Source organism: Saimiri boliviensis, chromosome 14 (genome assembly GCF_048565385.1).
Source record: "Saimiri boliviensis isolate mSaiBol1 chromosome 14, mSaiBol1.pri, whole genome shotgun sequence".
Lineage (NCBI taxonomy): Eukaryota > Metazoa > Chordata > Mammalia > Primates > Cebidae > Saimiri > Saimiri boliviensis.
The window spans coordinates 11,254,022-11,280,375 of record NC_133462.1 but is presented as its reverse complement, the minus strand read 5'-3'; the positions used below and the strand labels follow the sequence as shown (position 1 = coordinate 11,280,375).

General features: G+C 52.7%; 2 protein-coding genes, 1 long non-coding RNA gene and 1 other non-coding gene across 7 annotated transcripts in view; 1 reads left to right on the top strand and 3 right to left on the bottom strand.

Annotated features, from left to right (window-relative positions):
* The window catches only part of LOC104653264 (uncharacterized), a 35,010-nt gene that overhangs the window by 6,625 nt on the left and 2,031 nt on the right, over positions 1–26,354 (top strand). The window contains exons 1-3 of one of the 3 annotated variants that reach the window (XR_012513807.1): positions 15,960–16,155; positions 16,726–16,883; positions 24,160–24,267. This is a non-coding gene — a long non-coding RNA (uncharacterized LOC104653264). Of the gene's footprint in view, positions 1–15,959; positions 16,156–16,721; positions 16,884–24,159; positions 24,268–26,354 lie in introns of those variants that run through there. The other 2 variants (XR_746488.3, XR_012513806.1) reach the window with 2 other exon arrangements.
* DACT3 (dishevelled binding antagonist of beta catenin 3) lies at positions 598–15,632 on the bottom strand. Its single transcript, XM_074386158.1, has 4 exons — positions 15,245–15,632; positions 5,315–5,411; positions 5,005–5,153; positions 598–2,861 (listed from the first exon to the last, which is right to left on the bottom strand). Exons 1-4 carry the CDS (start codon positions 15,491–15,493, stop codon positions 1,461–1,463), a joined length of 1,896 nt encoding a protein of 631 aa, XP_074242259.1. The 5' UTR covers positions 15,494–15,632; the 3' UTR covers positions 598–1,460.
* LOC120362842 (U6 spliceosomal RNA) lies at positions 20,671–20,777 on the bottom strand. Its single transcript, XR_005578643.1, has one exon. It is a non-coding gene; the product is annotated as a U6 spliceosomal RNA (small nuclear RNA).
* PRKD2 (protein kinase D2) overlaps positions 24,258–26,354 on the bottom strand; it is a 40,240-nt gene continuing 38,143 nt past the window's right edge. For both annotated transcript variants that reach the window (XM_039466513.2, XM_039466514.2), the window contains exon 19: positions 24,258–26,246. In XM_039466513.2, coding sequence (XP_039322447.1) covers positions 26,034–26,246 — 213 coding nt within the window. In that variant the 3' untranslated portion in view covers positions 24,258–26,033. The remainder of the gene's footprint in view (positions 26,247–26,354) is intronic.

Here is a 26,354-nt window from a genome sequence, read left to right as displayed (position 1 = left end):
CTTATTTTCTGTAGAGATGGGGTTTCACCATGTTGCCCAAGCTGGTCCTGAACTCCCTGGGCTCAGGTGATCCCCCCACCTCAGCCTCGCAAAGCGCTGAGGCGTCACATCCCGACTGAAATAGTATTTTTTTTTTTTTTGAGACGGAGTTTCGCTCTTGTTACCCAGGCTGGAGTGCAATGGCGCGATCTTGGCTCACCACAACCTCCGCCTCCTGGGTTCAGGCAATTCTCCTGCCTCAGCCTCCCGAGTAGCTGGGATTACAGGCACGCGCCACCATGCCCAGCTGATTTTTTGTATTTTTAGTAGAGACAGGGTTTCACCATGTCGACCAGGATGGTCTCGAACTCTCGACCTCGTGATCCACCCGCCTCGGCCTCCCAAAGTGCTGGGATTACAGGCTTGAGCCACCGCGCCCGGCTGAAATAGTATTTATAACCAAACATAATCCAATCAAAGATGAGATTCATTGATGTAAGCCAATGGTGGGAAGATGATGCTGAGATTCACCCTGAGACTTCCCTGGAAACTGCCATATCCACAGCAAACAGAAGTTGTTCAATAAGTGTTAGTCCAAAGGAAAAAGCATTTCTCCCATTTCATCATTCAGTGACAGTCTACCACATATGTAACACTGTGCATTTATTTACAAAGAGGTTAGAGAAACACACAGAATCTGGCCCCCCTTTGCACTGGGGAGTCACCGTCGTCATAATAAATACAGTAATTTTAAAAAAGAAAAAAAATACTAGATTGGAACAGCTGAGGGTCATCAGGCTTCCCCCATTCCCTCTCACAGTGGGTGGGGGCACCAGATAGAAACCATCTTCCTTTCCCTCTTTTACCTCTGAATCCTCCATAATTGTCCAGGGATCGAGGTGAAAGAGTCCTTCTTTCCAGGTGTTACCAACTCCTACGTGACCCTCAAAACCCCCCATCAGTGCTCCTTCCCTTCCCAGGGCACTCTGCAGGAACCACCTGAGTCAGACACAGAGTCTCTGATCAGGGTGCCAAGGGAATATCTTAAGGGTCCAGGGACATGGAGGGGGCACTTTGTGAATGAGAGGGGGCCATCGCTGGGCAAGGAAAGGAGGAATGAGAGGGCTCGTCAGGAATGAGAGCAGTGAAGGGAAACAGACTAGGCTTCTAAACTAAAATGGGGAAATTCAAACCGAATTACCCCTTTTGCATACATGGACACTTACTGTACAGATGAGGAAAGTGACGCCCAGAGAAGGGGAACTGTCTAGCTGAAATGGGTCAAACGGGGCCCCTCCCCCTCCCTCTCCTTGGTGGAGGGGGAGCCTTTTCCACCAAGACTGCTAGGAGTGGGGAGAGTGAGGAGGGTCTTTGGAAGCAGAGAAAACAATGGTCTTTGGAAGGTAGATGTGGAAGGGTCAGTGGTTGGGAGTGTGGAGGTGCAGAGGCCATGAAGGGGGAGCCCAAGCAAATCCCCAACCTCACACTGTAGTCATGACCTTGAGAGAACCCGAACGGAAACGCAGTATCTTTTTCTTGAGCGCGTGGGAAGCCTTGATCTTCACGAAAACTTTGGCGGGACCCGCGGGCGCCCCTGCACCTGCTCCGCCCCCTGGCCCGGAGGCCGCGGTGGCCGCCACCAGCTGCTGCGGCCACACGAGGCCACCGCTGCCGTCTGAGTCGCTGGAGGCGGAGCTGAAGGCGGGCGACTCGCCCTCGCTGGCGCTCGATTCGCTCTCCCCATAACCCCCGCCGACGCCTCCCGCGGGACCCCGGCGTCCCAGGGGCCCCAGGCGCCCAGCGGAGCATTCGGAGTCGCTCCCTGCGCAGCCGTAGAGCAGACGGCGCTGGGGAGCTGATGGGGACGGGCTGGGGCCGGGAACCCGCCCTGCAGGGGCTCGGGGCCGCACGCGGCGCCCGTCGGCAGCGTCGATCTCCGCCGTGGAGCGCCAGCGACGGCAGGATCCTGCGGCCTGGGCCGCCAGCGTGGGCGCTGGGCCACGGCGGGGCCGTGGCGGCCGAGGCTCTTCCCGCTCCGCCGTGGGGTACTTAGGGGGCCCCGACGGCACCGAGGCTGCGCGGCCCAGCAAGCTGGTCTCGGATTGGGAGCGCGAGGCCTTGCGCGCCCTGGGCGAGCCCCGGCGGCCCGAGGCCTCGGTCATGCGTCCACGGCGGCCAGCGGCCCGGGGGCGCTCCCGGGGCGGTGACTGCTCCACACTGCGGCCGCGGGTCAGTGGCGGCGGCTTGCGGCGGGCGGCACGGCCGGGGAGGCCTCGGGTGGCCGCCTGCGCGCCGGGGATGTACTGCGCCTTCACCAGGCGGCCCTCGGCCGGGCTGTCGGAGGGCGAGGGGGCGGCGGGCGGTGCGGCGGGCTCGGGTGCGGCTTCCGACTCCCACGGCGACGCCCAGGCGCGGCTCAAGGCGGCGGGGCTGGTGGGGAGGCCCCCGACGCGCTCCATCGAGGGCTCCCGCGCGGGACGCACGCTGCCGGGGGGCGGAGACGCGTCGGGCGGCCGCTGGCGCAAGCTGTTCTGGCGCCGTGGGCCGCCGTCCGCGCCCCCGGGACTGGTCCGGGGCTGGCCCGCCCCCCGGCGGTGGCGCCTGCGCAGGAGCGCCGAGATGTAGCCATCCAGGGGCCGCCCCGCGCCCCCCGCGTCGGGTGAGTTGGTGGGAGGGCGACCGCAGGGCCGTGGGCTGCGCAGCGCCACAGCGTGCAGGGGGCTGGGCGTCAGAAAGGGCCCCGCGCGGGGCCGCCGCTCCGCCGAGGAGCAGGCTTCCGGGCCGGCGGACCCCCCTGCCGTCGGGTAGGGCGCTGAGAAGGACCGCGGCACCGCTGCCCGCGCGCCCACCACCTCCGGAGCGCTGGGACTGGCGTCTCCTAGGTAAGGAATGCCAAAAAAGAAAGAAAGAAAGAGTGGAGAGGCTCTCAAAGTCCTTTCCCGTTTCCCATACAGCCTGGAAGGGGCGGGTTGCCTCCTTCCCTTCCCCATCTCAGCATAAACCCTGCTCTCACCTCTTCCCTCCTGTTAAATTCCTAGTAAAATCTTTACAGGGTCCTACAAGACCTTGCGTGACTTGTCCTGCCTCTGCCTCTTCAACTCTCACATCTTACTCTTCTCCTTTTTCTTTCTTTGTTTTCTTTTCTTTTCTTTTTTGACTGGCTCTTGCTTGCTGTGTCACCCAGGATGGAGTGCAGTGGCGCCATCACAGCTCCCTGCAGTCTCCACCTCCTGGGCTCGGGGGATCCTCCCGCCCTATCTTCCTGAGGTGTGACTACAGGCACGCACCACCACGGCCTGCTGATTTTTTGAGTTTTGGCAGGGCTGGGGTCTCACTGTGTTGCCCAGGCTGGTCTCCAACTCCTGGGCTCAAATAATCCTCCCACCTCAGCCTCCCAAAAATGCTGGGATTACAGGCATGAGCCAAAATGCTGGGATTACAGGCTGACCCTCCTCCTCTATTTACAGGGCTTTAGCTCCAGCCACACTGGCCTCTTGGAAGCCCGGGCCAGTCACACTCTGGCCTCTGAGCCTTTGTGCTTCCCATTCCAGATTCCTGGAAACTTCCTCCTGGATATCTGCTAGGTCTACTCCCTCATTTAGTTCAGGGCACAACTCAAATGTCACAGCCTCAGTGAGGCCCTCCCTGGCCATATTTTCTAAAATTGCACTTCCCTCCCCAAACTCAAAGGGACACTCCCGAGTCCCTTTCCCTGGCGTATTTCTTGGCTTAGCACATGGCATTATCTGATACCCTAGCTATTTTACTTATTTATCCTGTGTTTTATCTATTTCTCCAACTAGACTGTTTGTTGGTGTCCTAAGGGCAGGGATTTGCCTGCTCTGTTTGTTACTGTTCATTTTGTTCATTGCTCCTGGGATACTGCTAGATAGCACCTAGTAGGGGCTCCAAAACTTCCTTGTATGAATGAATGACAGCAGTTCTGTTCACCAGTGACTGCCGTGTAGCAAGTCTAATGTCTGACAGCAAAGGCTCACTGAATGTTCAAAAACATCCTTTGGGGCAGGCACTGTTTTGCTTTGTTGTTGTTGTTTGTTTGTTTGTTTGAGACGGAGTCTCGCTCTGTTGCCCAGACTGGAGTGCAGGGGCATGATCTCCGCTCACTGCAACCTCCACCTCCCGGGTTCAAGTGATTCTCCTGCTTCAGCCTCCTGAGTAGCTGGGATTACAGGTATGAGCCGCAATGCCCAGCTATTGAGGCACTGTTATTATCCCATTGTATTTATTTTTGTTTTATTTATTTGTTTACTGAAACGGAGTCTCGCTGTGTCACCCAGGCTGGAGTGCAGTGGCTCAAACTTGGCTCAGTGCAACCTCCACCTCCTGGGTTCAAGCAGTTCTCCTGTCTCAGCCTTCCAAGTAGCTGGGACTACAGGTGCACACCACCATGCTGGCTAATTTTTTTGTGTTTTTAGTAGAGATGGGGTTTCACCGTATTAGTCAGGCTGGTCTTGCTTGAACTCCTGACCTCAGGCGATCCACCTGCCTTGGCCTCCCCACGTGTTGGGATTACAGGCGTGAGTCACCATGTCCAGCCTATTTCTTTATTTGTTTTGAGACAGAGTCTTGCTCTGTCGCCCAGACTGGAGAGCAGTGGCGCAATCTTGGCTCACTGCAACCTCCACCTCCCGGGTTCAAGCGATCCTCCCACCTCAGCCTCCTGAGTAGCTGGGATTACAAGTGTTCAAAACCATGTCCAGCTAATTTTTGTATAGACAGGCTTTCACCATGTTGGCCAGGCTGGTCTCAAACTCCTAGCCTCAAGTGATCTGCCTGTCTCCCAAAGTGCTGGGGTTATAGGTGTGAGCCACCTCGTCTAGCCGTATTTCATTTTAACAGGTGGAAAAACAGGCCCAGAAATAAGAGACCTGTTCATAATCACATGAAAAAGAAATGTCACCGCTGGAATTGGAATCCAGGCCCAGTTCAGAAGTCTGTGCCCACACTATCCTCTTACTGTCCTCTCCCTGGCCTCAGGGACCCACCGTCACCCACCTTACCTAGGGACTTGGGTCTCTCACTGGCATAGATGCCCCGGGGCTCAGAGGGACCCAGGCGACCATAGGAGCTGGATCCAGAGAAGCCGCTGTCCCCACAGAAGGTTGAGGGCGGTGAATCTGGGCCTCCTGTAGAGCTGGGATCTTCATAGAAGCCTGAATTTCCAGGAGAAGCGGGGAGACTTCAGGGGGTTTGGCAAAGCCAGGCGCGGGGAAAGGAGGAGATGGGGTGGGGAGAGACATGGGGGCCTGAGAAATAGGGAGATGGGGAACGTGGAGGTGTCCCAGGCAGACCTTACCCCTCCACCCATGCTCACCCGAGCTGCGCCCGCTCTCCTGTTCCAGGCCCCCAGACTCCAGGCTCAGGTCTCCCAGCTGCTGTCCCAGGTCCCAGACGAGCCCAGGCAGGGCTTCCTGAAGGCATAGGGAGAGCAGGATGGTCAGAAGGCCCCCAGTTCTCTGCCGACTGGTCCCGTATTCCACGAGCTCATGGGCAGAGTTTCACTTTGACAATGAGGCTCTGGCTTCAAAAGGATAAAAGCAATACCTGAGTCCCAGAACCCCCTCAAGATCTCTGTCCCTTTATCCCCATTAGAAGGTCCTTCTGTCGGGCCGGGTGCGGTGGCTCACACCTGTAATCCCAGCACTTTGGGAGGCTGAAGTGGGTGGATCATGAGGTCAAGAGATCGAGACCATCCTGGTCAACATGGTGAAACCCCGTCTCTACTAAAAATACAAAAAAGTAGCTGGGCGTGGTGGCACGTGCCTGTAATCCCAGCTACTCAGGAGGCTGAGGCAGGAGAATTGCCTGAACCCAGGAGGCGGAGGTTGCGGTGAGCCGAGATCGCGCCCTTGCACTCCAGCCTGGGTAACAAGAGCAAAACTCCTTCTCAAAAAAAAAAAAGAGTCCTTCTGTCTAACTCGAGTCCTTCGTGCTGTAGCCAAATCTCATTCTCTCTTAGGTTTGATGAGGCCTCAGAAAACCCCCGTCTCTTGGCCACTCTTCATGAGCTACTCCCCCAAGTCTGTGCTCAGAGCCCCTCATCCCCAATTAGAATGTCCCTCCTTGAGTCTAACTTCAGGGATTGCTGTAAGGACAGTTCACTGCTAAAAGGTGGTATCCTGGACCCCCAGATCCCTTAGCCATGGGTCTGCCTTCTTCTCCCAATTTTTTTTTCTTTTCTTTCTTTTTTTTTTTTTTTCTTCTCACTCTGTTGCTCAGGCTGGAGTACAGATCCCAGCTCACTGCAGCCTCTGCCTCCCAGGTTCAGGCAATCTTCCCACCTCACCCACCAGAGTAGCTGGGATTACAGGTGCCCGCCACCGTGCCCAGGTAATTTTGCGTTTTCAGTAGAGCTGGGGTTTCACCATCTTTCCCGGGTTGGTCTTGAACGCCTGACCTCAGGTGATCCACCCGCCTCAGCCTCCCAAAGTGCCGGGATTACAGGCATGAGCCACTGTGCCCGGCCTCTCCCCGTTTTTGACTTTCCTTTCTCAGATATGCCGGTTGCCCCTTCTCATCAATAGGAGGTCCTTTTACAAGTCTTCCTTAAGTCCTTCCTGCTGCAGATTACTTCTTTCTACCACATGGATAAAATAGGCTGACCATGACTCATATACCTCTTTGCTCTCCCCTCGGAAAGAACCGCCCAAGCCTCCTGGAGAACCCTGAGTCTAGCGTCACTGGCACTGCAGCAGCCATGCCCAGTAAGTTCCTTTGCCCCAGAGACCACATCCTCCTTCTGCCTTTGGTCCATTCCTACCAGGAAGCTCCAGTGGGCATACCGTTCCTCATCAACATAAGACATTTCTGGGAGTCAGGCTGGGTGTGGTGGTTCACGCCTGTAATCCCAGCACTTTGGGAGGCAGAAGCAGGCAGATCACATGAGGTCAGGAGTTCGAACCAGCCTGGCTAATATGGTGAAACTTCGTCTCTATTAGAAATACAAAAACTAGGGCCGGGCGCGGTGGCTCAAGCCTGTAATCCCAGCACTTTGGGAGGCTGAGGCGGGTGGATCACAAAGTCAAGAGATCGAGACCATCCTGGTCAACATGGTGAAACCCCGTCTCTACTAAAAAATACAAAAAATTAGCTGGGCATGGTGGCACATGCCTGTAGTCCCAGCTACTCAGGAGGCTGAGGCAGGAGAATTGCCTGAACCCAGGAGGCGGAGGTTGCGGTGAGCCGAGATCGCGCCATTGCACTCCAGCCTGGGTAACAAGAGCAAAACTCCCTCTCAAAAAAAAAAAAAAAAAAAAAAGAAATACAAAAACTAGCAGGGCGTGGTGGTTTGCTCCTGTAATCCCAGCTACTCGAGAGGCTGAGGCAGGAAGATTGCTTGAACCCAGGAGGTGGAGGTTGCAGTGAGCCATTGCACTCCAGCCTGGGCAACAGAGGGAGACTCTGTCTTTAAAAAAAAAAAAGAAAGAGAAAGAAGGTAAGAAAGAAAAGAAAGAAGGAAGGGAGGGAGGGAAAGAAAGAAAACGAAAGAAAGAAAGGAAGGAAGGAAGGTTGGTCTGGTGGCCGGGCGTGGTGGCTCACATCTGTAATCCCAGCACTTTGGGAGGCCGAGGCAGGTGGATCACGAGGTCAGGAGTTCAAGACCAGCCTGGCCAACATGGTGAAACCCCATCTCTACTAAAAATACAAAAATTAGCCGGGCGTGGTGACAAGTGCCTGTAATCCCAGCTACTGGGAGGGCTGAGGCAGGAGAATCACTTGAACCCAGGAGGCAGAGATTGCAGTGAGCTGAGATCGTGCCATTGCACTCCGGCCGGGGCAACAGAGCAAGACTCCATCTCAAAAAAAAAGAAAGGGAAGAGAGGGAGGAAGGAAGGGAGGGAGGGAAGGAAGGAAAGAAAGATTGATTTCCGTGAGTCTACCCTGGATCCTTCTTGCTGCAGGAAAAGAGCCCTTCTCATCAGAAGTGAATTAATGAAAGTGAAAACCCTTTTAGGGGAGTGATGGTGACAGGAGGTGGGAAGCAACCCGGATGGGGTCTCCAAGACATTAGGACTTAACCTCATTTTAGAAAAGAGGGCCAGAGCCAGAAAAAGTCTCACATGGGTCTGAGTGAGGCCGGGGAGCAGCAGGCAGCCTCCGGCTGGCGGTTGACCCTCAGACAAAAGCGGCTTGTCTGGACCGCAGGAGGGAGGGAGGCGGGGAGGAGGAGTTGGGAGGGCAGCCACCCAGCCCTGCCTATTTAGGGCAGAAAGACTGGCCGGCTCCCGGCCGCCACAACCCCCCCAATCCCAGTCTCTCCAGGGCCCAGCCCCTCCCCTCCCCCGACAGCAGAAGCCCCCATCTGGGCCTGTTTATTCGAGGAAGGTCAACAAATCATTCCACTCTGGGCTCTTGCCCTGGGCATGTTGAGATGCTCACAGTGAAGTCATCTTTGAGTGGAACTCAAAAAAGCAGCTGAATTGTGCAGCATCAGAAGTAGCTAAAAAAAATCTCTCAGACCGCCCATGTACCCCATGTCATGTCCCTCACAAATCACTGGCATGCCGTCTCCACTCTGGCCAAGCCTGGCCTCGACACCGTCCCTCGAACGTGCCATGTGTGCTCCTACCTTGGGAGAATGTTTCCCACACACACCATCCTCGCTTCCTCCAGGTCTTGGTGACGTGGTCCCTTCTCTGACACCTTTCCAAAATAGCTTCCCTGTCACTGTGTACCCCGTTGCCCTGCTTTTCACTTTTTTTCTACGTATCAGGAATGACCTCTCGATTTAAAATTATACATCAGAAGCCAGGCATGGTGGTGTGTGTCTGTAATCCCAGCTACTCAGGAGGCTGAAGCAGGAGAATTGAACCAGGGAGGTGGAGGTTGCAGTGAGCCAAGATCGCGCCACTGCACTCCAGCCTGGGCCAACGAGTGGGACTTCATTTCCAAGAACATATAAAATGAAATAAAATAATACATCAAGGTGTCATTTGTTGAGTCTCTCACTAGAATGTCAGCCCTAGGAACGCAGAGATTTCTGTGTCTTTAGCTCCTGGGTGCACCCCCACCCAGTGCCTAGAACAGTTCCTGGCACAAACTGGGTACTCAGGAAATATTTAATGGGCTGGGTGTGGTGGTGTATGCCTGTCATCCCAGCACTCTGGGAGTGCGAAGGTGGGAGGATCACTTAAGGCCAAGAGTTCGAGACCAGCCTAGGCGACATAGTGAGAGACCAAGTCTCTCTACGTGTGTGTGTGTGTGTGTGTGTGTGTGTGTGTGAGAGAGAGTGTGTGTGTGTGTATGCATTTATTTATTTTTGAGACAGAGTCTAGCTCCGCTGCCCAGGTTGAAGCTCAGTGTCACAGCCTGGGCTTACTGCAGCCTCCGCCTCCCAGATACAAGTGATTCTCCTGCCTCAGCCTACCAAGTAGCTGGGATAACAAGCATGTGCCACCACACTTGGCTAATTTTTGTATTTTTAGTAGAGATAGGGTTTCATCATGTTTTCCAGGCTGGTCTTGAACTCCTAACCACAAATCATCTGCCCACCTCAGCTTCCCAAAGTGCTGGGATTACAGGCATGAGCCACTGCGTCCGGTCTTTCTTTTTTTTTTTTTTTTTTTTTGAGAGGGAGTGTCGCTCTTGTTACCCAGGCTGGAGTGCAATGGCGCGATCTCGGCTCACTGCATCCTCCGCCTCCTGCGTTCAGGCAATTCTCCTGCCTCAGCCTCCTGAGTAGCTGGGATTACAGGCACGCACCACCATGCCCAGCTGATTTTTTTTTGTATTTTTAGTAGAGATGGGGTTTCACCATGTTGACCAGGATGGTCTCGATCTCTCGACCTCGTGATCCACCCGCCTCGGCCTCCCAAAGTGCTGGGATTACAGGCTTGAGCCACCACGCCCGGCCCGGTCTTTTTATTTTATTTTTGAGACAAGGTCGCATTCTCTCACCAGGCTGGATTGCAGGAGCACACTCATAGCTTACTGTAGCCTTCAACTCCTGGCCTCAGGTGATCCTCTCACCTCAGCCTTCCAAGCAGCTGGGACTGCAGGCGCGTGCCACCACGCCCAGCTACTTTTTGTGTTCTTTTGTAGAGACAGGGTCTCCCTATGTTGCACAGGCTTGTCTCGAACTCCTGAGCTCAAGCAGTCTTCCCGCCTCAGTCTCTCAAAGTGCTGGGATTACAGACATGAGCCACTGCACCCAGCTCTCTCTTTTTGAGACAGAGTTGCAGGAAGACTCACCTTGAACTCAGATGGGATGGACCCTACACTATTTTCCTTTTTTTTTTTTTTTTTTTTGAGATGGAGTTTCGCTCTCGTTACCCAGGCTGGAGTGCAATGGCGCGATCTCAGCTCACCGCAACCTCTGCCTCCTGGGTTCAGGCAATTCTCCTGCCTCAGCCTCCTGAGTAGCTTGGATTACAGGCATGTGCCACCATGCCCAGCTACTTTTTTGTATTTTTAGTAGAGACGGGGTTTCACCATGTTGACCAGGATAGTCTCGATCTCTTGACCTTGCGATCCACCCGCCTCGGCCTCCCGAAGTACTGGGATTACAGGCTTGAGCCACCGCGCCCGGCACTATTTTCTTTTTAAGATGGAGTCTTGCTCTGTCGTCCAGGCTGGAGTGCAGTGGCACAATCTCAGCTCACTGCAACCTCTGTCTCCCAGGTTCAAGCGATTCTCCTGCCTCTGCCTCCTGATTAGTTGAGAATACAGGCACGCGCCACCACACCCAGCTAATTTTTGTATTTTTAGTAGAGACAGGATTTCACCGTGTTGGCCAGGAGGGTCTCAATCTCGACCTCCTGATCCACCGCCTTGGCCTCCCAAAGTGCTGGGATTACAGGTGTGAGCCATCGCACCCGGCCAAACAGCTCTCTATTTTTAGAAAAGAAATATTAGATGAAGGAATGAATATATACAATGGAATACTATACAGCTGTTAAGATGGAATGAGTCAACTTTCTGTATAGAATCACCAAGATATAGCATTGAGAAAATCACCAAAGAGAAAAGTGCAGAATTTACATAGTATAAGTGAGAGTGACTGAGAATTACCTGGAGGGCTTGTGAAAACCCAAACTACTGAATCTCATTCCCAGAGCTTTTGATTTCAGCCTGGAGTTAGGCCCAAGTAGTTACACGGCAAACAAGTTCCATGTGATGTGATACTACTGGCCAGGGGGCCACATTTTGACTGGCGTAGTCTCTGGGACCTCACCCAAGAAACTAGAATTTGTAAAAAGCAAAGCTCTGACAAAAGCCCTGCTGGTTTTTTTGGTATGGAAGCTGTTTCTCTTAGGAGACAGGTTGGAAGAGGTCTGGGAGGTGGCACTAAGGTGACAGTGATGGTGACCTCAGGGAGGAGGTTGGATTTAGGGGCTCTAGGGAGGTATGGGGGGACTGGATGGCAGAAGGAAGTGTTTAAGGAGGCGTGACTCGGCATCACATTAAGCTCTGCAGCTCCTCAGCTGTGTGACCTTGGGTGGGTGACTTTACCTCTCTGGGCTTCAGTTTCCTTATCTATAAATGGGCATCAGAGGATACCATCTCCTAGGGGTTATTGTGAGGATTAAATGAGTTTCTTTTGACACATAATAAATGCCAGTTTGTATGATTACATGAAAGCTATGAATGTCTTACAAGGAAAATAGAAAATGTTTCCACTGCTTAATTAAAAATAAACATAGGGGGCCGGGCGCGGTGGCTCATGCCTATAATTCCAGCACTTTGGGTGGCCGAGATGGGTGGATCACGAGGTCAAGAGATCGAGACCATGCTGGTCAATGTGGTGAAACCCCATCTCTACTAAAAATACAAAAATATTAGCTGGGCATGGTGGCGCGTGCCTGTAATCCCAGCTACTCAGGAGGCTGAGGCAGGAGAATTGCCTGAACCTAGGAGGCGGAGGTTGCGGTGAGCCGAGATCGTGCCATTGCACTCCAGCCTGGGTAACGAGAGCGAAACTCTGTCTCAAATAAATAAATAAATAAATAAATAAAATAAATGTAGGGGTCTAGCACAGTGGCTTATGCCTGTAATCCTAACACTTTGGGAGGCTGAGGCAGGAGGATCATTTGAGGCCAGGAGTTTGAGACCAGCCTGGCCAACATGGTGAAAACCCGTCTTTACTAAAAATACAAAAATTAGCCAGGGGTGGTGGTATGTGCCTGTAATCCCAGCTACTTGGGAGGCTGAGGCAGGAGAATCACTTGAACCCAGGAGGTGGACATTGCAGTAAGCCAAGATTGTGCCATTGCACTCCAGCCTAGGTGATAGAGCAAGACCGTATCTCAATAAATAAATAAATAGGCCAGGCGCAGTGGCTCACGCCTGTAATCCCAGCACTTTGGGAGCAGAGGTGGGTGGACTACCTGAGGTCAAGAGTTCAAGACCAGCCTAACCAACGTGTAGAAACCCTGTCTCTACTAAAAATATAAAATTAGCTGGGCATGGTGGCGCATGCCAGTACTCCCGGCTACTTGGGAGGCTGAGGCAGGAGAATCATTTGAACCCGGGAGGCGGAGGTTGTGGTGAGCCAAGATCACGCCATTATACTCCAGCCTGAGTTACAAGAATGAAACGCCATCTCAAGTAAATAAATAAATAAAGGCCGGGCACAGTGGCTCACATCTGTAATCCCAGTGCTTTGAGAGGCTGAGGCAGGAGGATAGCTTGAGCCCAGGAGTTGGAGACCAGCCTGAACAACATAGCAAGACTTCATATCTAAAAGGAAAAAAAAAAAATTAGCTGAGTGTGGCGACATGACCCTGTAGTCCTAGCTTCTTGGGAGGCTGAGGCAGGAGGATTGCTTGAGGCCAGGAGTTAGAGGCTGCAGTGAGCTATGATCGTGCCACTGCGCTCCAGCCTGAGAGACTTTGTCTCTCAAAATAAATGAATAAATCAATATATCATTTAAAAATACATAAATAAACAGGAAAGGGTGGACTTTTTACTAAGTTCTGGGAGTCTAATTCCATTTCTTCCACTACAAGGAAGGGCAGAAATTAGGGAGACAGACAGGAGATGCCTCCTCCTCCCCAGTGCCTAGACACCCCCCAGAAAATATCTCAAGTCTACACCCCTCTATTTGCAAGTCTGGCCTCATTCCTTCCAGTTGCAAAAGGATGAATCGTTACAAGATTTCGAAGGTCCTTGGCCTGAGTCTGGCTCCCTGCCTCCCCTCCATGCCTCTCATCCTTTCTTTGTAGGCTTAATTAAGTGTGTGGTTAGGATCCCTGGAGACCCCTTTGCCCAAATTTCCCTGACTTTGTTTTCCTCACATGCCCCTCTCAGTGTCCATTTAGCTCTATTAGGAAGTCCTTCTGCGAGTCTACCTTAAGTCCTTCTTGCTGAAAAGAGCCTTTCTCCTTCTTGAGAGCAAACAGGACCCTTCCCTCACCCAGGATTCCTGCCTCTCTTCTCTGCAACACCCCTGATCTTTACCTGGTATTCCCATCATTCCTATTAGAAAGTAATCAAGTCTGGTTTCAGTCTTTCTTGCCTTGAAGGAAGTGTATTTCTGGCAGGGGTGGGGGTGGGGCGGTAAGTCATAAGACAAGAGCTGGGGGATCAGAGGAAGCCCTCACCCGCTCTTCAGAGGGACCCAGGAACCCCCAGCACTAGAGAAGTTTATATTTAGCGCTTCTCTGCTCCTCCTCCTCCCCCCCCCCCCCCGCCTGCCACCGCCTCCTCCCTGATGCTGGGACAAGCTTTGCCTAGAGACTGGGGGGTGGGGGGGACAGGCCTCTCCACTACCATCTCAAGCCGGAGGACAGAGGGCTGCGGGGAGGAAGGGACAGAGAGACTGAGGAGAGGGAGACTGAAGGGCAGAGATGGGGAAGGTGAAGGGCGAGAAGGGGAGAGACGGAGGGCAGAGGGGAGAGGACACAGCTACCCTACCCTCTTGCCTCGCCTTCTCCTTGTCAGGATGGAAGGCGCCTTCCAAGCCCAGCCAGCTTGGGGTGGGGGGAGCTCGCGAAGGCCCCCACCATCCGTCTCTAACTTTGGGAGGGGGTGGGGCCTCCCACAGCTGTTTCTGTTTCCAGAAAAGAATGTGCAGGGCGGGGGGGGGGGGTCCCACTCCTGAGAGGGGGAGGGGCCGGGCGTGCAGCCCCGGGAGTCTGGCTTCAGTCTTTCTCCCCAGTCCCCATCTGGGGAGGGGGCAGTCGAGGTCAGCGGCGGGGAGAGCCCCCGCCACCGCCACCTCGGCTCAGGTTTCCCGAAACGGGAAGCTCTGGCCACACACAGGCTTAGGGATGGGGATGTGCCGCGGAGCCAGGGCGTGCGGGCTGGGGGGAGGGGAAGAGAGACCGAGCCTGGGACGTCGGGCAAGAAGAGAGCGAGGTGCAGACAGGCAGGAAGGGAAGGCCAGGGAGACAGATGCAGAGGGACACAGAGACACAGAGATCTCAGACAGGATGGAGACAGAGAAGCAGACACAGAAAGTCACCGGGATGTGGCAGGACCGAGAGAGGGAGAGAACCCCAGGACGAGCTCGGGAGACTCAAGGAATGACACAGAAAGGGGAGAGGAATGGAGCCTCCGCGAGTCATTCCGGAGACCTATGCCCATCTTCCACCATGAGAACACCCCGAGTCCAGAAGTATCTTCCAGGTGCTGCCTCGACCTGCCTCCCCTTGGGTCAAGGAGAGCCGGGGCCGCGTAGGAAGCAGGGGAAGTGTCACCGAAGGGTCAAGATCCCAGTGGGGGGTCCTCAGGGAGTGTGAGCTTCCTCTCAGCAGTGGTCCCTCCCTCCGGAGGCCCTGAGATCCCCTCCTCCCACCCCGCCCCCTCCAGAGATCTCCAAGCACACCAGGACTTAGGGAAGATGGAGCCCTGGGAGCGGGGCCCAGAGAAGGGCATGTTTGGAGCCTGGCTGTGTGACCTTGGGTGAGTCGCTTGCTCTCTCTGAGCCTCAATGTCTCTCTCTGTTAAATGGGGGACTATCACCCCCTGTTTCAAGAAGACAACGCCTGCAAAGTACCCGGACCCAGGTTTGACACCTACTTGGCGCCCAGAAGGATTTTCTTTGGGAAAGGGGTGTAAGGGATGGGGCCCGTGTTTCTCACGAGGCCCCAGTGGGGACGATGCGGTTTCCCCCTCCCCCGATTTGGGGGCGGGGAAGCCAGGTCTGGTCCGCCGCCGGATCTCCGGGGTCTGCAGCCCCACCCCCTGTCCTCCTCACTCCCTGCCTACCCGGGTCCCCAACCCCCCCGGGTGTCTGAGCATCCAGCCGAGACAGACAGACACAGACGGGGGTGGAGGGACGGATGGACAGGCGGCCCCTTACCAGCTGCTCCTCCAGGGCCGCTGCGGCCCGGCGCGCCGCCGCCGCATCTTCATCCTCATCGGCGTCCTCCTCGTCCTCGGCCTCGGCGCCCCCCATTCCGGGCTGGGCCAGCCGCAGCGCCTGCTGCACGCGGTACTCCTGCCTCTCCCGGAGCCAGTGCAACTCGCAGAGCCCGGCCAGGCTACCCTCCAGCCAGCCCCGCAGCCGGCCCCGTTCGGGGCTCACCGGGAACGAGAAGGCCCGGATCATGGCTGCGGCCCCCCGCCCCAGCCCGGCCGGGCCCCGCGGCCACCCCTCTCCCGGTCCCACCTCCCCGCCCCAGCAGCCTGCCCGCCCGCCCGCTGGCCGGGCTGTCACCGTCTCATCTGCATAGGCGCCCGCCCATTGGGCCGCCCACCCGCGCCTTATCTGCATGGCCACGCCCCCGGCGACCGAGCAACAGCCGCCTATTGGTGGATACCCTCCTTGACGAAGATGCTCGGCCGTGCACCCGCGCCGCCCTACACGACGCATGCTCACAGCTGCCTACTCACTCCTCTCGCCACGCCCCCTCCTTGCAACTGCCTTTGGGCCCCGGTCACGCCCCCCCACGCGTCACAATGAAACAAGCCCGCCCTTGCTTCAATGCCATTGGTCTGTGCCTGGCCGGTCTTGCAGCAGGTTCCACCCTCTTGCGGGCGAGCTCTGGCTACCATTGGACTGTCCGGCACGAGGGGAAGGGTGATCTATAAATAGGGAATAGGTCCACGTGACAGTTTGGCAGCCGCTCTTACCCCTTCACCCCGCGCAGCCGTCAGCTTCTGAGGCTGCGCAGCGGGAGAAAAGGGTTAGACTAACCGTTAGAGGGTCGAGCACTGACTTCGCCTCCTCTTCCGAGAAGCCTTCCCAGACACTCAGCCGTAAAACGAGACGTACGTCCTCCGATAAAATTTTGTTTCTGCTTAGGGCTGGCTTCACCAGCTTGGAATCCGCTTAGAAAGGTCTTTGTGCTTGGTTGAATGTTCTGCAGTTGCTGTCTTGAAATTCTTAGTTTTTGAGCAAGAGTCCCCTTGTTTTCACTTTGCACTAGGCCAAATATGTAGCCGGCCTTGCTGCTAAAAGTCTAAGGTCGATTGCATTCCAAATTCTGGAATTATAAGACCCTGGGTGGAAGATTCTGGGTTTTGACCAGAAGAGAGTGTGAGCGGCTTTTGTCTCCCAGGTGCTGTGAGTTTATATGCTCATCATTCTTCCGTTCCAGGGGCCTTTGTTCTACGTTCTAAGGGGCTTTGTTCTCAGCCTTCTATGATGCTCTATGCTCAGCGTTCTCTGGTCCTAGGAGTCTGGGCCTGACATTCGTTTCCAAGGCTTTCTGCTGCGTCCCCAGGCTCCGCGAGCAGGGCTGGGGCACCCTCAGGCGGCCAACCAGTGTCACTACGCCGAGGGTGCCTCTACCAACTTCCAAAACCTAGCTCTAATATTCATGCCCATTTCTCAGACAGACTTTGGCTCCCTAAAAGCCAAGACCCAGAAGATCATATGGGAAATTCCCTCTTTTATGATTCCCCGTGCACGAAGCGACCTTCTTCTGGTGGTGAGATGGAGAGAAAATTATAGTGCCTATAGACAGCAAAGTCTCCTGGAGCCAGACTTCCTCAGGGTGAGTCACAGATCTGCCACTTTCCAGATGAACTTGGAAACTTACTTAACCTCTCTGTGCTATCGTTTCTTCATCTGATACGGGATCATAATACTGGCTGCCTCATAGAGTTTTCCTGAGGATTAAATGAAATGTATGTTGTACTTGCAGTGTTTTCTGTGGATCAAGAGCCACAGAAGGGTTTGATAAATACGTTTTAAAATAATCTAGAAAGTTTATTTTAAAATAACTTTTAAAATATTTTCCCCCTGCCGGGAGAGGCAGGGGGGAAAAAGTCTTGAAATTTAGTAGAGACAACCTTTGTTCAGTCTTCCTCTTGTTCAGAATAGACAGAAAATTAGTTGGGTGTGGTGGTGCTCGCCTGTAGCCCCAGCTACTTGGGAGGCTGAGACAAAGGATCACTCGAGCCTGGGAGGGCAGAGGTTGCAGTGAGCCATGATCACGCCACTGCAGTCTAGCCTGGGCAACAACAAGATCTTGTCTCAAAAAAAAAAAAAAAAAGTGGGGGTCTATGCACAGTGGCTCATGCCTGTAATCCCAGCACTTTGGGAGGCTGAGGCAGATGGATCACCTGCGATCAGGAGTTCGAGGCCAGCCTTGGCAACATGGTGAAACCCCGTCTCTACTAAAAATACAAAAAGTAGCCAGGCATGCTGGTGCGCACCCATAATCCCAGCTTCTGGGGAGGCTGAGGCAAGAGAATTGCTTGAACCCAGGAGGTGGAGGTTGCAGTGAGCCAAGATCGTGCCACTACACTTCAGCCTGGGAGACAGAGCCAGAATCTGTCTCAAAAGAAAGTGGGGTGGTGCTTTTAGACTGCCCTAATTTTCCAACAATAGGGAGACAGTGAAGGATTGATAAGTGTCTGGGACGACATCAGTATTCGTTTTCCATCCCTGTTGTATGTATAAGATTAGTTGAACCATTTGCTTAGAACAATGTTGAATCTGGAGTTGATTTAGGGTTCTGGTCACCGGGCATTTGAAGATGGATATTCCTAGGAAGATAAGTAGAAAGAGAATAAGAGAATAAAATGAAGGTGGGTGCAAGGCCAGAGAGCAGCAGGTGGGAGGATTCCAAGAAGGAGGTGAAGAGACATCCTTGGTGGGTGGAGTCCAAAGAGCTGTAGCAATTCTGAAGATTTCCTTTTTGACTTCTTTTTTTTTTTTTTTTTTTTTTTTTTTTGAGAAGGAGTTTCGATCTTGTTACCCAGGCTGGAGTGCAATGGCGCGATCTCGGCTCACCGCAACCTCCGCCTTCTGGGTTCAGGCAATTCTCCTGCCTCAGCCTCCTGAGTAGCTGGGATTACAGGCACGCGCCACCACGCCCAGCTAGTTTTTTGTATTTTTAGTAGAGACGGGGTTTCACTATGTTGACCAGGATGGTCTCGAACTCTCGACCTTGCGATCCACCCACCTCGGCCTCCCAAAGTGCTGGGATTACAGGCTTGAGCCACCGCGCCCGGCTAATTTTTTGTATTTTTAGTAGAGACGGGGTTTCACCATGTTGACCAGGATGGTCTCGATCTCTTGACCTAATGATCCACCCTCCTCGGCCTCTCAAAGTGCTGGAATTACAGGGTTGAGCCACCGCGCCCAGCCCCTTTTTGACTTCTTGATGTTTTTATTAGTGGTGATGCCAAAAGATTTCTGGAGAATCAGCCAGGCACGGTGGTTGACGTCTGTAATCCCAGCACTTTGGGAGGGGGAGGCGAGCAGATCACCTAAGGTCAGGAGTTCAAGACCAGCCTGTCCAACATGGCGAGACCCCATCTCTACTAAAAGTACAAAAATTAGCCAGGCATGATGGCACACACCTGTAATCCCAGCTACTTAGGAGGCTGAGTCAGGAAAATTGCTTGAACCTGAGAGGCGGAGGTTGCAGTGAGCTGAGATGGTGCCACTGCTCTCTAACCTGGGCAACAGAGGGAGACTGTGTCTCAAAAAAACAAAAAGAGAGAAAGAGAGAATGCAAATGAAAGGCAAAAGTCACTGGGCGTGGTGGCTCACGCCTATAATCCCAGCACTTTGGGAGGCTGAGGTGGGTGGATCACCTGGGGTCAGGAGTTCAAGACCAGCCTGGTCAACCTGGTGAAACCCCATCTCTACTAAAAATACAAATTAGCTGGGCATGGTGACGCATGCTTGTAATCCCAGCTACTCAGGAGGCTGAGGCAGGAGAATTGCTTGAACCTAGGAGGCAGAGGTTGCAGTGAGTCAAGACCGTGCCATTGCACTCCAGCCTGGGCAACAAGAGTGAGACTCCTCTATTTCAAAAAAAAAAAAAAGTGTAGGGTCCATTCCATCTGAGTTCAAGATGAGTCTTCCTGCAATGTCTTTTCCAGAGGATGAAATTCCCTGTTTGGAGAGTATGAGGAGGCTGTGATGGAATATCTGGAAGGCAGGCAGCTTGCACCTGTTAGTGACAAGCCTGAGTCTACTTAGTCCTTGATCATATGTGAGAAAGTCTGATTATAGTAGAGTCCTCAAGGGCCCAGTAGGAGTCAAATCTTCGTGAGTCTTTGATTATTTCATAAGAAGATTGTTGATGTGTGCTCTGGTTGGGAGAGTAATGGCCCCCCAGAGATGTCTTCATGTTTATCCCTGGAACCTGTGACTATAGTACCTTTTATGGACAAAAAGAGCTTCTTGTGATTAAGAATCTTGAGATAGGGAGATTTATCTTGGATTATCCTGGTGGATCTAGCATAAACACGAGCCTCCTTATAAGATGGAGCCAGTAACATTAGAATCAGAAAAATATGTAAATACAGAATTAGAGGCCGGGCCAGGCACAGTGGCTCACACCTGTAATTCCAAAGCTTTGGGAGGCTGAAGTGGGAGGATTGCTTGAGACCAGGACTTTTAGACCAGCCTGGGTAACATGGTGAGACCACGTCTCTACAAAAAATAAATAAATCAATAAAATAGCCAGGCATGATGGAGCACATCTGTGGCCCCACTAATTTAGGAGGAGGATCAGGAGCCCACGAATCTGATGCTGCGGTGAGCTGTGATTGTGCCAGTGCAATCCAGCCTGGGCCACGGAACAAGACCCTGTCTCAAAAAATAAAATCTCTATTGGTTTTTTTTCGCCCATTTCTAAGCCAATAAATCTCTCTTTTTTTTTTTGAGATGGAGTTTCGCTCTTGTTACCCAGGCTGGAGTGCAATGGCGCGATCTCGGCTCACCGCAACCTCCGCCTCCTGGGTTCAGGCAATTCTCCTGCCTCAGCCTCCTGAGTAGCTGGGATTACAGGCACGAGCCACCATGCCCAGCTAATTTTTTTTTTTTTTTTTTTTTTTGTATTTTTAGTAGAGATGGGGTTTCACCATGTTGACCAGGATGGTTTTTTTTTTTTTTTTTTTTTTTTTTTTTTTTTTTTTTTTTGAGACGGAGTTTCGCTCTTGTTACCCAGGCTGGAGTGCAATGGCGCGATCTCGGCTCACCGCAACCTCCGCCTCCTGGGTTCGGGCAATTCTCCTGCCTCAGCCTCCTGAGCAGCTGGGACTACAGGCACGTGCCACCATGCCCAGCTAATGTTTTGTATTTTTTTTTAGTAGAGACGGGGTTTCACCATGTTGACCAGGATGGTCTCGATCTCTTGACCTCGTGATCCACCCGCCTCAGCCTCCCAAAGTGCTGCGATTACAGGCTTGAGCCACCGCGCCCGGCTGACCAGGATGGTCTTGATCTCTCGACCTCGTGATCCACCCGCCTCGGCCTCCCAAAGTGCTGGGATTACAGGCTTGAGCCACCGCGCCCGGCCTTCTATTTTTTATATATATAAAAATATGGAACGCTTCATGAATTTTCGTGTCATCTCTGCACAGGAGCCATGCTAATCTTCTCTGTATCGTTCCAGTTTTAGTATATGTGCTGCTGAATGGAGCACAAATCTCTATTGTTTTAAGGCACTACATTCATGGTGATTTGTTCCAGCAGGGTCTTCATTTGCTAAGGTGGCCATAACAAAGCACTACAGACATAGTTTAAATGCCAGAAATTTGTTTGTTCTGAGACAGGGTCTCGAACTGTCGCCCAGGCTGGAGTGCAGTAGCACAATATTGGCTCACTGCACCCTCCGCCTCCCAGGTTCAAGAAATTCTCTTGCCTCAGCCTCCCGAGTAGCTGAGATTACAGGTACCTGGAACCACACCTGGCTAAAGAGACAGGGTTTTATTACGTTGGTCAGGCTGGTCTTGAACTTCTGACCTCCATTGACCCCCCAAAGTGGCTCACACCTGTAATCCCAGCACTTTGAGAGGCCAAGGCGAGCAGATCATTTGAGGTCAGGAGTTTGAGATGAGCCTGGCCAACATGGTGAAACTCTGTCTGTACTAAAAATACAAAAATTAGCCAGGCGTGGTGGCGTGCACCTGTGATCCCAGCTACTCAGGAGGCTGAGGCAGGAAAATCGCCTGAACCTGGGAGGCAGAGGTTGCAGTGAGCTGTGATCATACCACTGCACTGCAGAGCGTGTGGCCCCTGTCTACAGAAACGCTGGCAGGATGCTCATTAAGGGGGTTGATGGTCATTTCCCCTTGAAGGTTAAGTAGTGCTTACAGACACAGAGGAGAGAGTTGGCTGGAAGTGAGTCACTGGGAGACTGAATCTCAGACTCAAATTCCTTTTGCACGTCAAAGCTAAATAGTGTCAAGCCCAATGACCCTTATCTTTACAGTATATACACGTGTCTATCAGATTAGGTTTTGAGGCTCTGCAGTGACCCACACCTGTAATCTCAGCACTTTGAGAGGTGGAGGCAGGAGGATCTCTTAAACCCAGATGTTCAAGACCAGCCTGGTCAACATTGTGAGATCTCATCTCTATAACAAATAAAAAACATGCCCGGGCATGGTGGCTCATGCCTGTAATTCCAGCACTTTGGGAGACCGAGGCAGGCAGATCACTTGAGGTCAGGAGTTCGAGACCAGCCTGGCCAACATGGTAAAACCCCATCTCTACTAAAAATACAAAAATTAGGCATGGTGGCTTGTGCCTGCAATCACAGCTACTCAAGGAGGCTGAGGCGGGAGGATCACTTGAGCCCAGGAGGGGGAGGCTGCAGTGACCTGTGATTATGCCACTGCACTCCAGCCTGGGCAAGAGTGAGACTCCATCTCAAAAAAAAAAAAAAAAAAAAAAATACATTAAAAATTAAAAACTGGCCGCGTGCGGTGGCTCAAGCTTGTAATCCCAGCACTTTGGGAGGCCGAGGCAGGTGGATCACGAGGTCGAGAGATCGAGACCATCCTGGTCAACATGGTGAAACCCCGTCTCTACTAAAAATACAAAAAATTAGCTGGGCATGGTGGCACGTGCCTGTAATCCCAGCTACTCAGGAGGCTGAGGCAGGAGAATTGCCTGAACCCAGGAGGCGGAGGTTGCGGTGAGCCGAGATCGCGCCATTGCACTCCAGCCTGGGTAACAAGAGTGAAACTCCGTCTCAAAAAAAAAAAAAAAAAAAAATTAAAAACTAAATTAAAAAACAGAGGGCCGGGCGCGGTGGCTCACGCCTGTAATCCCAGCACTTTGGGAGGCCGAGGTGGGTGGATCACGAGGTCAGGAGATCAAGACCATCCTGGTCAACATGGTGAAACCCCGTCTCTACTAAAAATACAAAAAAAATTAGCTGGGCATGGTGGCCTGTGCCTGTAATCCCAGCTACTCAGGAGGATGAGGCAGGAGAATTGCCTGAACCCAGGAGGTGGAGGTTGTGGTGAGCCGAGATCGCGCCATTGCACTCCGGCCTGGGTAACAAGAGCGAAACTCTGTCTCAAAACAAAAACAAAAACAAAAACAGAAAATTAGCCAGGTGTGGTGGCTCATGCCTGTAATCCCACCTACTCAAGAGGCTGAGGGGGAGAATGGCTTGAACCCACCCAGTAGTTTGAGGCTGTAGTGAGCTATGATCATACCACCGTACGGAAGCCTGGGTGCAGTGGACAGAGCGAGACCCTGTCTCTAACAAGCAAAGTTCGGTTTTGTGATTTCAGGGGTCCCAATAGGATAAACCTTTTGTCTCTAATGATTTAAGTGGTAGGGCCCCAAGTTTTCATTGTGTGGATTTAAATTCATCTTTTCTTCTTTTGAGATGAAGTCTCGTTCTGTTGCCCCGGCTGGAGTGCAGTGGCGCGATCTCAGCTCATCACAGCCTCCACCTCCCAGGTTCAAGGGATTCTCCTGCCTCAGCCTCCTGAGTAGCTGGGACTACACCACACCCAGCTAATTTTTGTATTTTCATTGTTTTAGCCAGGCTGGTCTCGAACTCCTGACCTTGTGATCTGCCCACCTTGTCCTCCCAAAGTGCTGGGATTTTAGGTGCGCTCGGCCTGATTTTATCTTTCATGGCATCCTCATAATGTTTTGCTATCTCGGAATTCTGTAACTGAGGAGTTTCGATGTTTTTTGTTTGTTTTTTAAGATGGGGTTTCACCATATTGGTCAGGCTGGTCTTGAACTCCCGACCTCAGATGATCCACCCGCCTTGGCCTCCAAAGTGCTTGGATTACAAGCATGAGCCACCACGCCCGGCCGAAGTTTCGATGCTTTTTAATCATGTCTCTCGTTTCTGGTCTCAGGATATTAACTAGTAGCAAGACAGAAGCAGGTCAAGGCTGATAGTCTTTTCTATACATTTTCTAGCCTGGGTCTGTCACAGGAGATGGATTCATCTCTCTGTTGCCTACACTTAGACTAAATAGAAGCATAAGCAATGGGGATGGAGTCTAAGAGACTTTCCCCAATAGTCTTAGCTTCGACTATACCTCAGAGGTATCCTGCTCATTTGAATACCTTCATTTACTCAGGCTCATTTAGCATCTTCAAATCAAAGAGCTGCAGCTCAGCCAGGTGCAGTGGCTCATGCCTGTAATCCGAGCATTTTGGGAGGCCTAGGCAGGTAGATGGCTTGAGCCCAGGAGTGTGAAACCAGCCTGGGCAACATGGTAAAACCTCCACACAAAAAAATACAAAAAATTAGCCGGGCATGGTGGCACATGCCTGTAGTCCCATCTGCTCAGGATGCTGGGGTGGGAGGATCACTGGAGTCCAGGAGGTCAAGGCTGCAGTGAGCTGTGATCACGCTACTGCACTCCGGCCTGGGCAACACAGTGAGACCCTGCCTCAAAAAAAAAAAAAAAAAAAGCTGCAGCTCTGGAACCAACCATCAGATGGACAAGTTGATACAAATCAAGTTGGAAAACCCCAGAGAGTAAGCTCTCAATATTAGCCTAACTTGGCGGCTAAAGTCTTCCGTTTTCCTGTTTTCTTAGGCTATGTTGCCCAAACTGGACTCGAACTCCTGGACTCCAGCGATCCTCCCACCTCTGCCTCTTAAGTAGCTGGGAATACAGTCACATGCCACCATGCCCAGCTTTCAGGTAGGTCTTTATTTTTCTATTTTATTTTTGTTGAGTTCAGGTGCATGCTCCGATGGTTCACCTTCAGCTATGGGTGGTAGAGGGCCATGTGTTAGGCTGTTGTTGGAGAACTGGGGAGCTGAAGGGCTGCAGTCAAAGGTAGAGGTGAATACATGTTCCCTCTGCTTTCAGTCTTTCAAGGCCAAGGTGAAGCTTAAGAGGTCACCTCTGACCGCCTACCCTCTCTGACCCCTGAGAGCTCATTCTAGGCTGCCCAGGCCTCCTAAACTCCCCCAGCCCTGCCCTTCCCATTCTGGGTCATCACTGTGTAGGGGCAGGTATGTCTCTCCACTGGATGGTGAACCCCAGGGAGTCCTCGGCTATCTCAGTCACTACTGTGTCCTCAGCATGACCCAGCTCAGTGAGACAAAGAAATGAGTGAATATATACTTCTTTATATATTCAGCATATAGAGAAGTCATCACATCAATATAAAAAATATATATATTTTTGAGACAGTCTTGCTCTTGTCACCCAGGCTGGAGTGCAATGGGTCCATCTCAGCTCACTGCAACCTCCGCCTCCTGGGTTCAGGCAATTCTCCTGCCTCAGCCTCCTGAGCAGCTGGGATCACAGGCACGCGCCACCATACCCAGCTAATTTTTTTGTATTTTTAGTAGAGACGGGGTTTCACCATGTTGACCTGGATGATCTCGATCTCTTGACCTCGTGATCCACCCGCCTCGGCCTCCCAAAGTATTGGGATTACAGGCTTTAGCCACTGCACCCGGCCGCTAATTTTTTGTATTTTTAGTAGAGACGGGTTTCACCATGTTAGCCAGGATGGTCTCGATCTCCTGACCTCGTGATCTACCCACCTCAGCCTCCCAAAGTAAAAATACTAAATGTTACATATCAGTTTTCTACTATGGATCTGACTTGGGCTAACTGCATTTTATTTACTATTTTATTTTTGAGACAGGGTCTCACTTTGTTGCCCAAGCTGGAGGGCAGTGGTGTGATCTTAGCTCACTGCAGTCTCTGCTTCCTGGGCTCAAGCAATCCTCCAGCCTCAGCCTCCCATGTAGCTGGGACCACAGGTGCAAGCCACCACACCCTGCTAGTTTTTACTTTTTGTAGAAAGGAGTTTCATCATGTTGGCCAGGCTGGTCTCAAACTCTTGAGATCTAAGGGATCTGCCTGCCTCAGTCTCCCAAAGTGCTGGGATTACAGGCTTGAGCCACTGCACCCAGCCTAAATTGTTATTAATAGTCGTGATTAGCAGGAAAAACACCACTGTATAAAAAATCAGTCATCACAAACCATTAGATTGCTTCCTTTTCTCCAAGTTCTCTACCCTCCAGTCACATTCCTTCCATCTCTCCCCTGTTCCCAACTCCTCCCTGACTCTTCCTTCTGCTCCTCGTCTTCTCTCCTGGCAATCCTCTCTATTCGCTACCCCAGCTAGTCCTCCTTCCAAGACTCCTCTCCCATCAGGCCTCTTCCCCACCCCTCCATCCTTCCTCTTTTCAGTAGTCCTCCTTCCACATGGACCCCATCTTGGTGCAACAGACTAATGAATGATTCAAGAGTACTGTGTGCTCTGGAGACCAAGGCCATGGGGCCAGAGATGAGTCCGTTTTAATTGCTGGGGAGACAGGGAGGGGCCTTAGAAATAGCTCCCTCCCCCACCCCACGTGTCTCATCCAGTTTAGGCAGGAAGCGACTTTCCCTACAACAGTTCATTGCTGGGATCTCTGAAGAGCTGCTGTGGAGGGCACAGGGCCTCAGAGGACACTGATGCGCTCTGTCAGCCCATGCATGTCGTGGTCCTGTGGTGGATAGGCCCCACCGAAATCCCTGTCCGTGGGTGGCCCGGACCCGGGCAGTGGATGCTCTGCCACAAACTGCTCCCAGCGCGCGTCGTCACTCTCGTGCGTGATGTATCGCTCGCCCATCTTCCCTTCCAGTTCTCGGAGGTCCAGCCACGTCTGGTACTCCTGGGCCCGAGAGAACTGGGGTTAGCTTGGGGTCTGCATTGGAGCAGTGCCTGGATGCCATCTGCTCTGCCACTGAGATCTGGGTACCAACGAAGGTGAAGCCACACC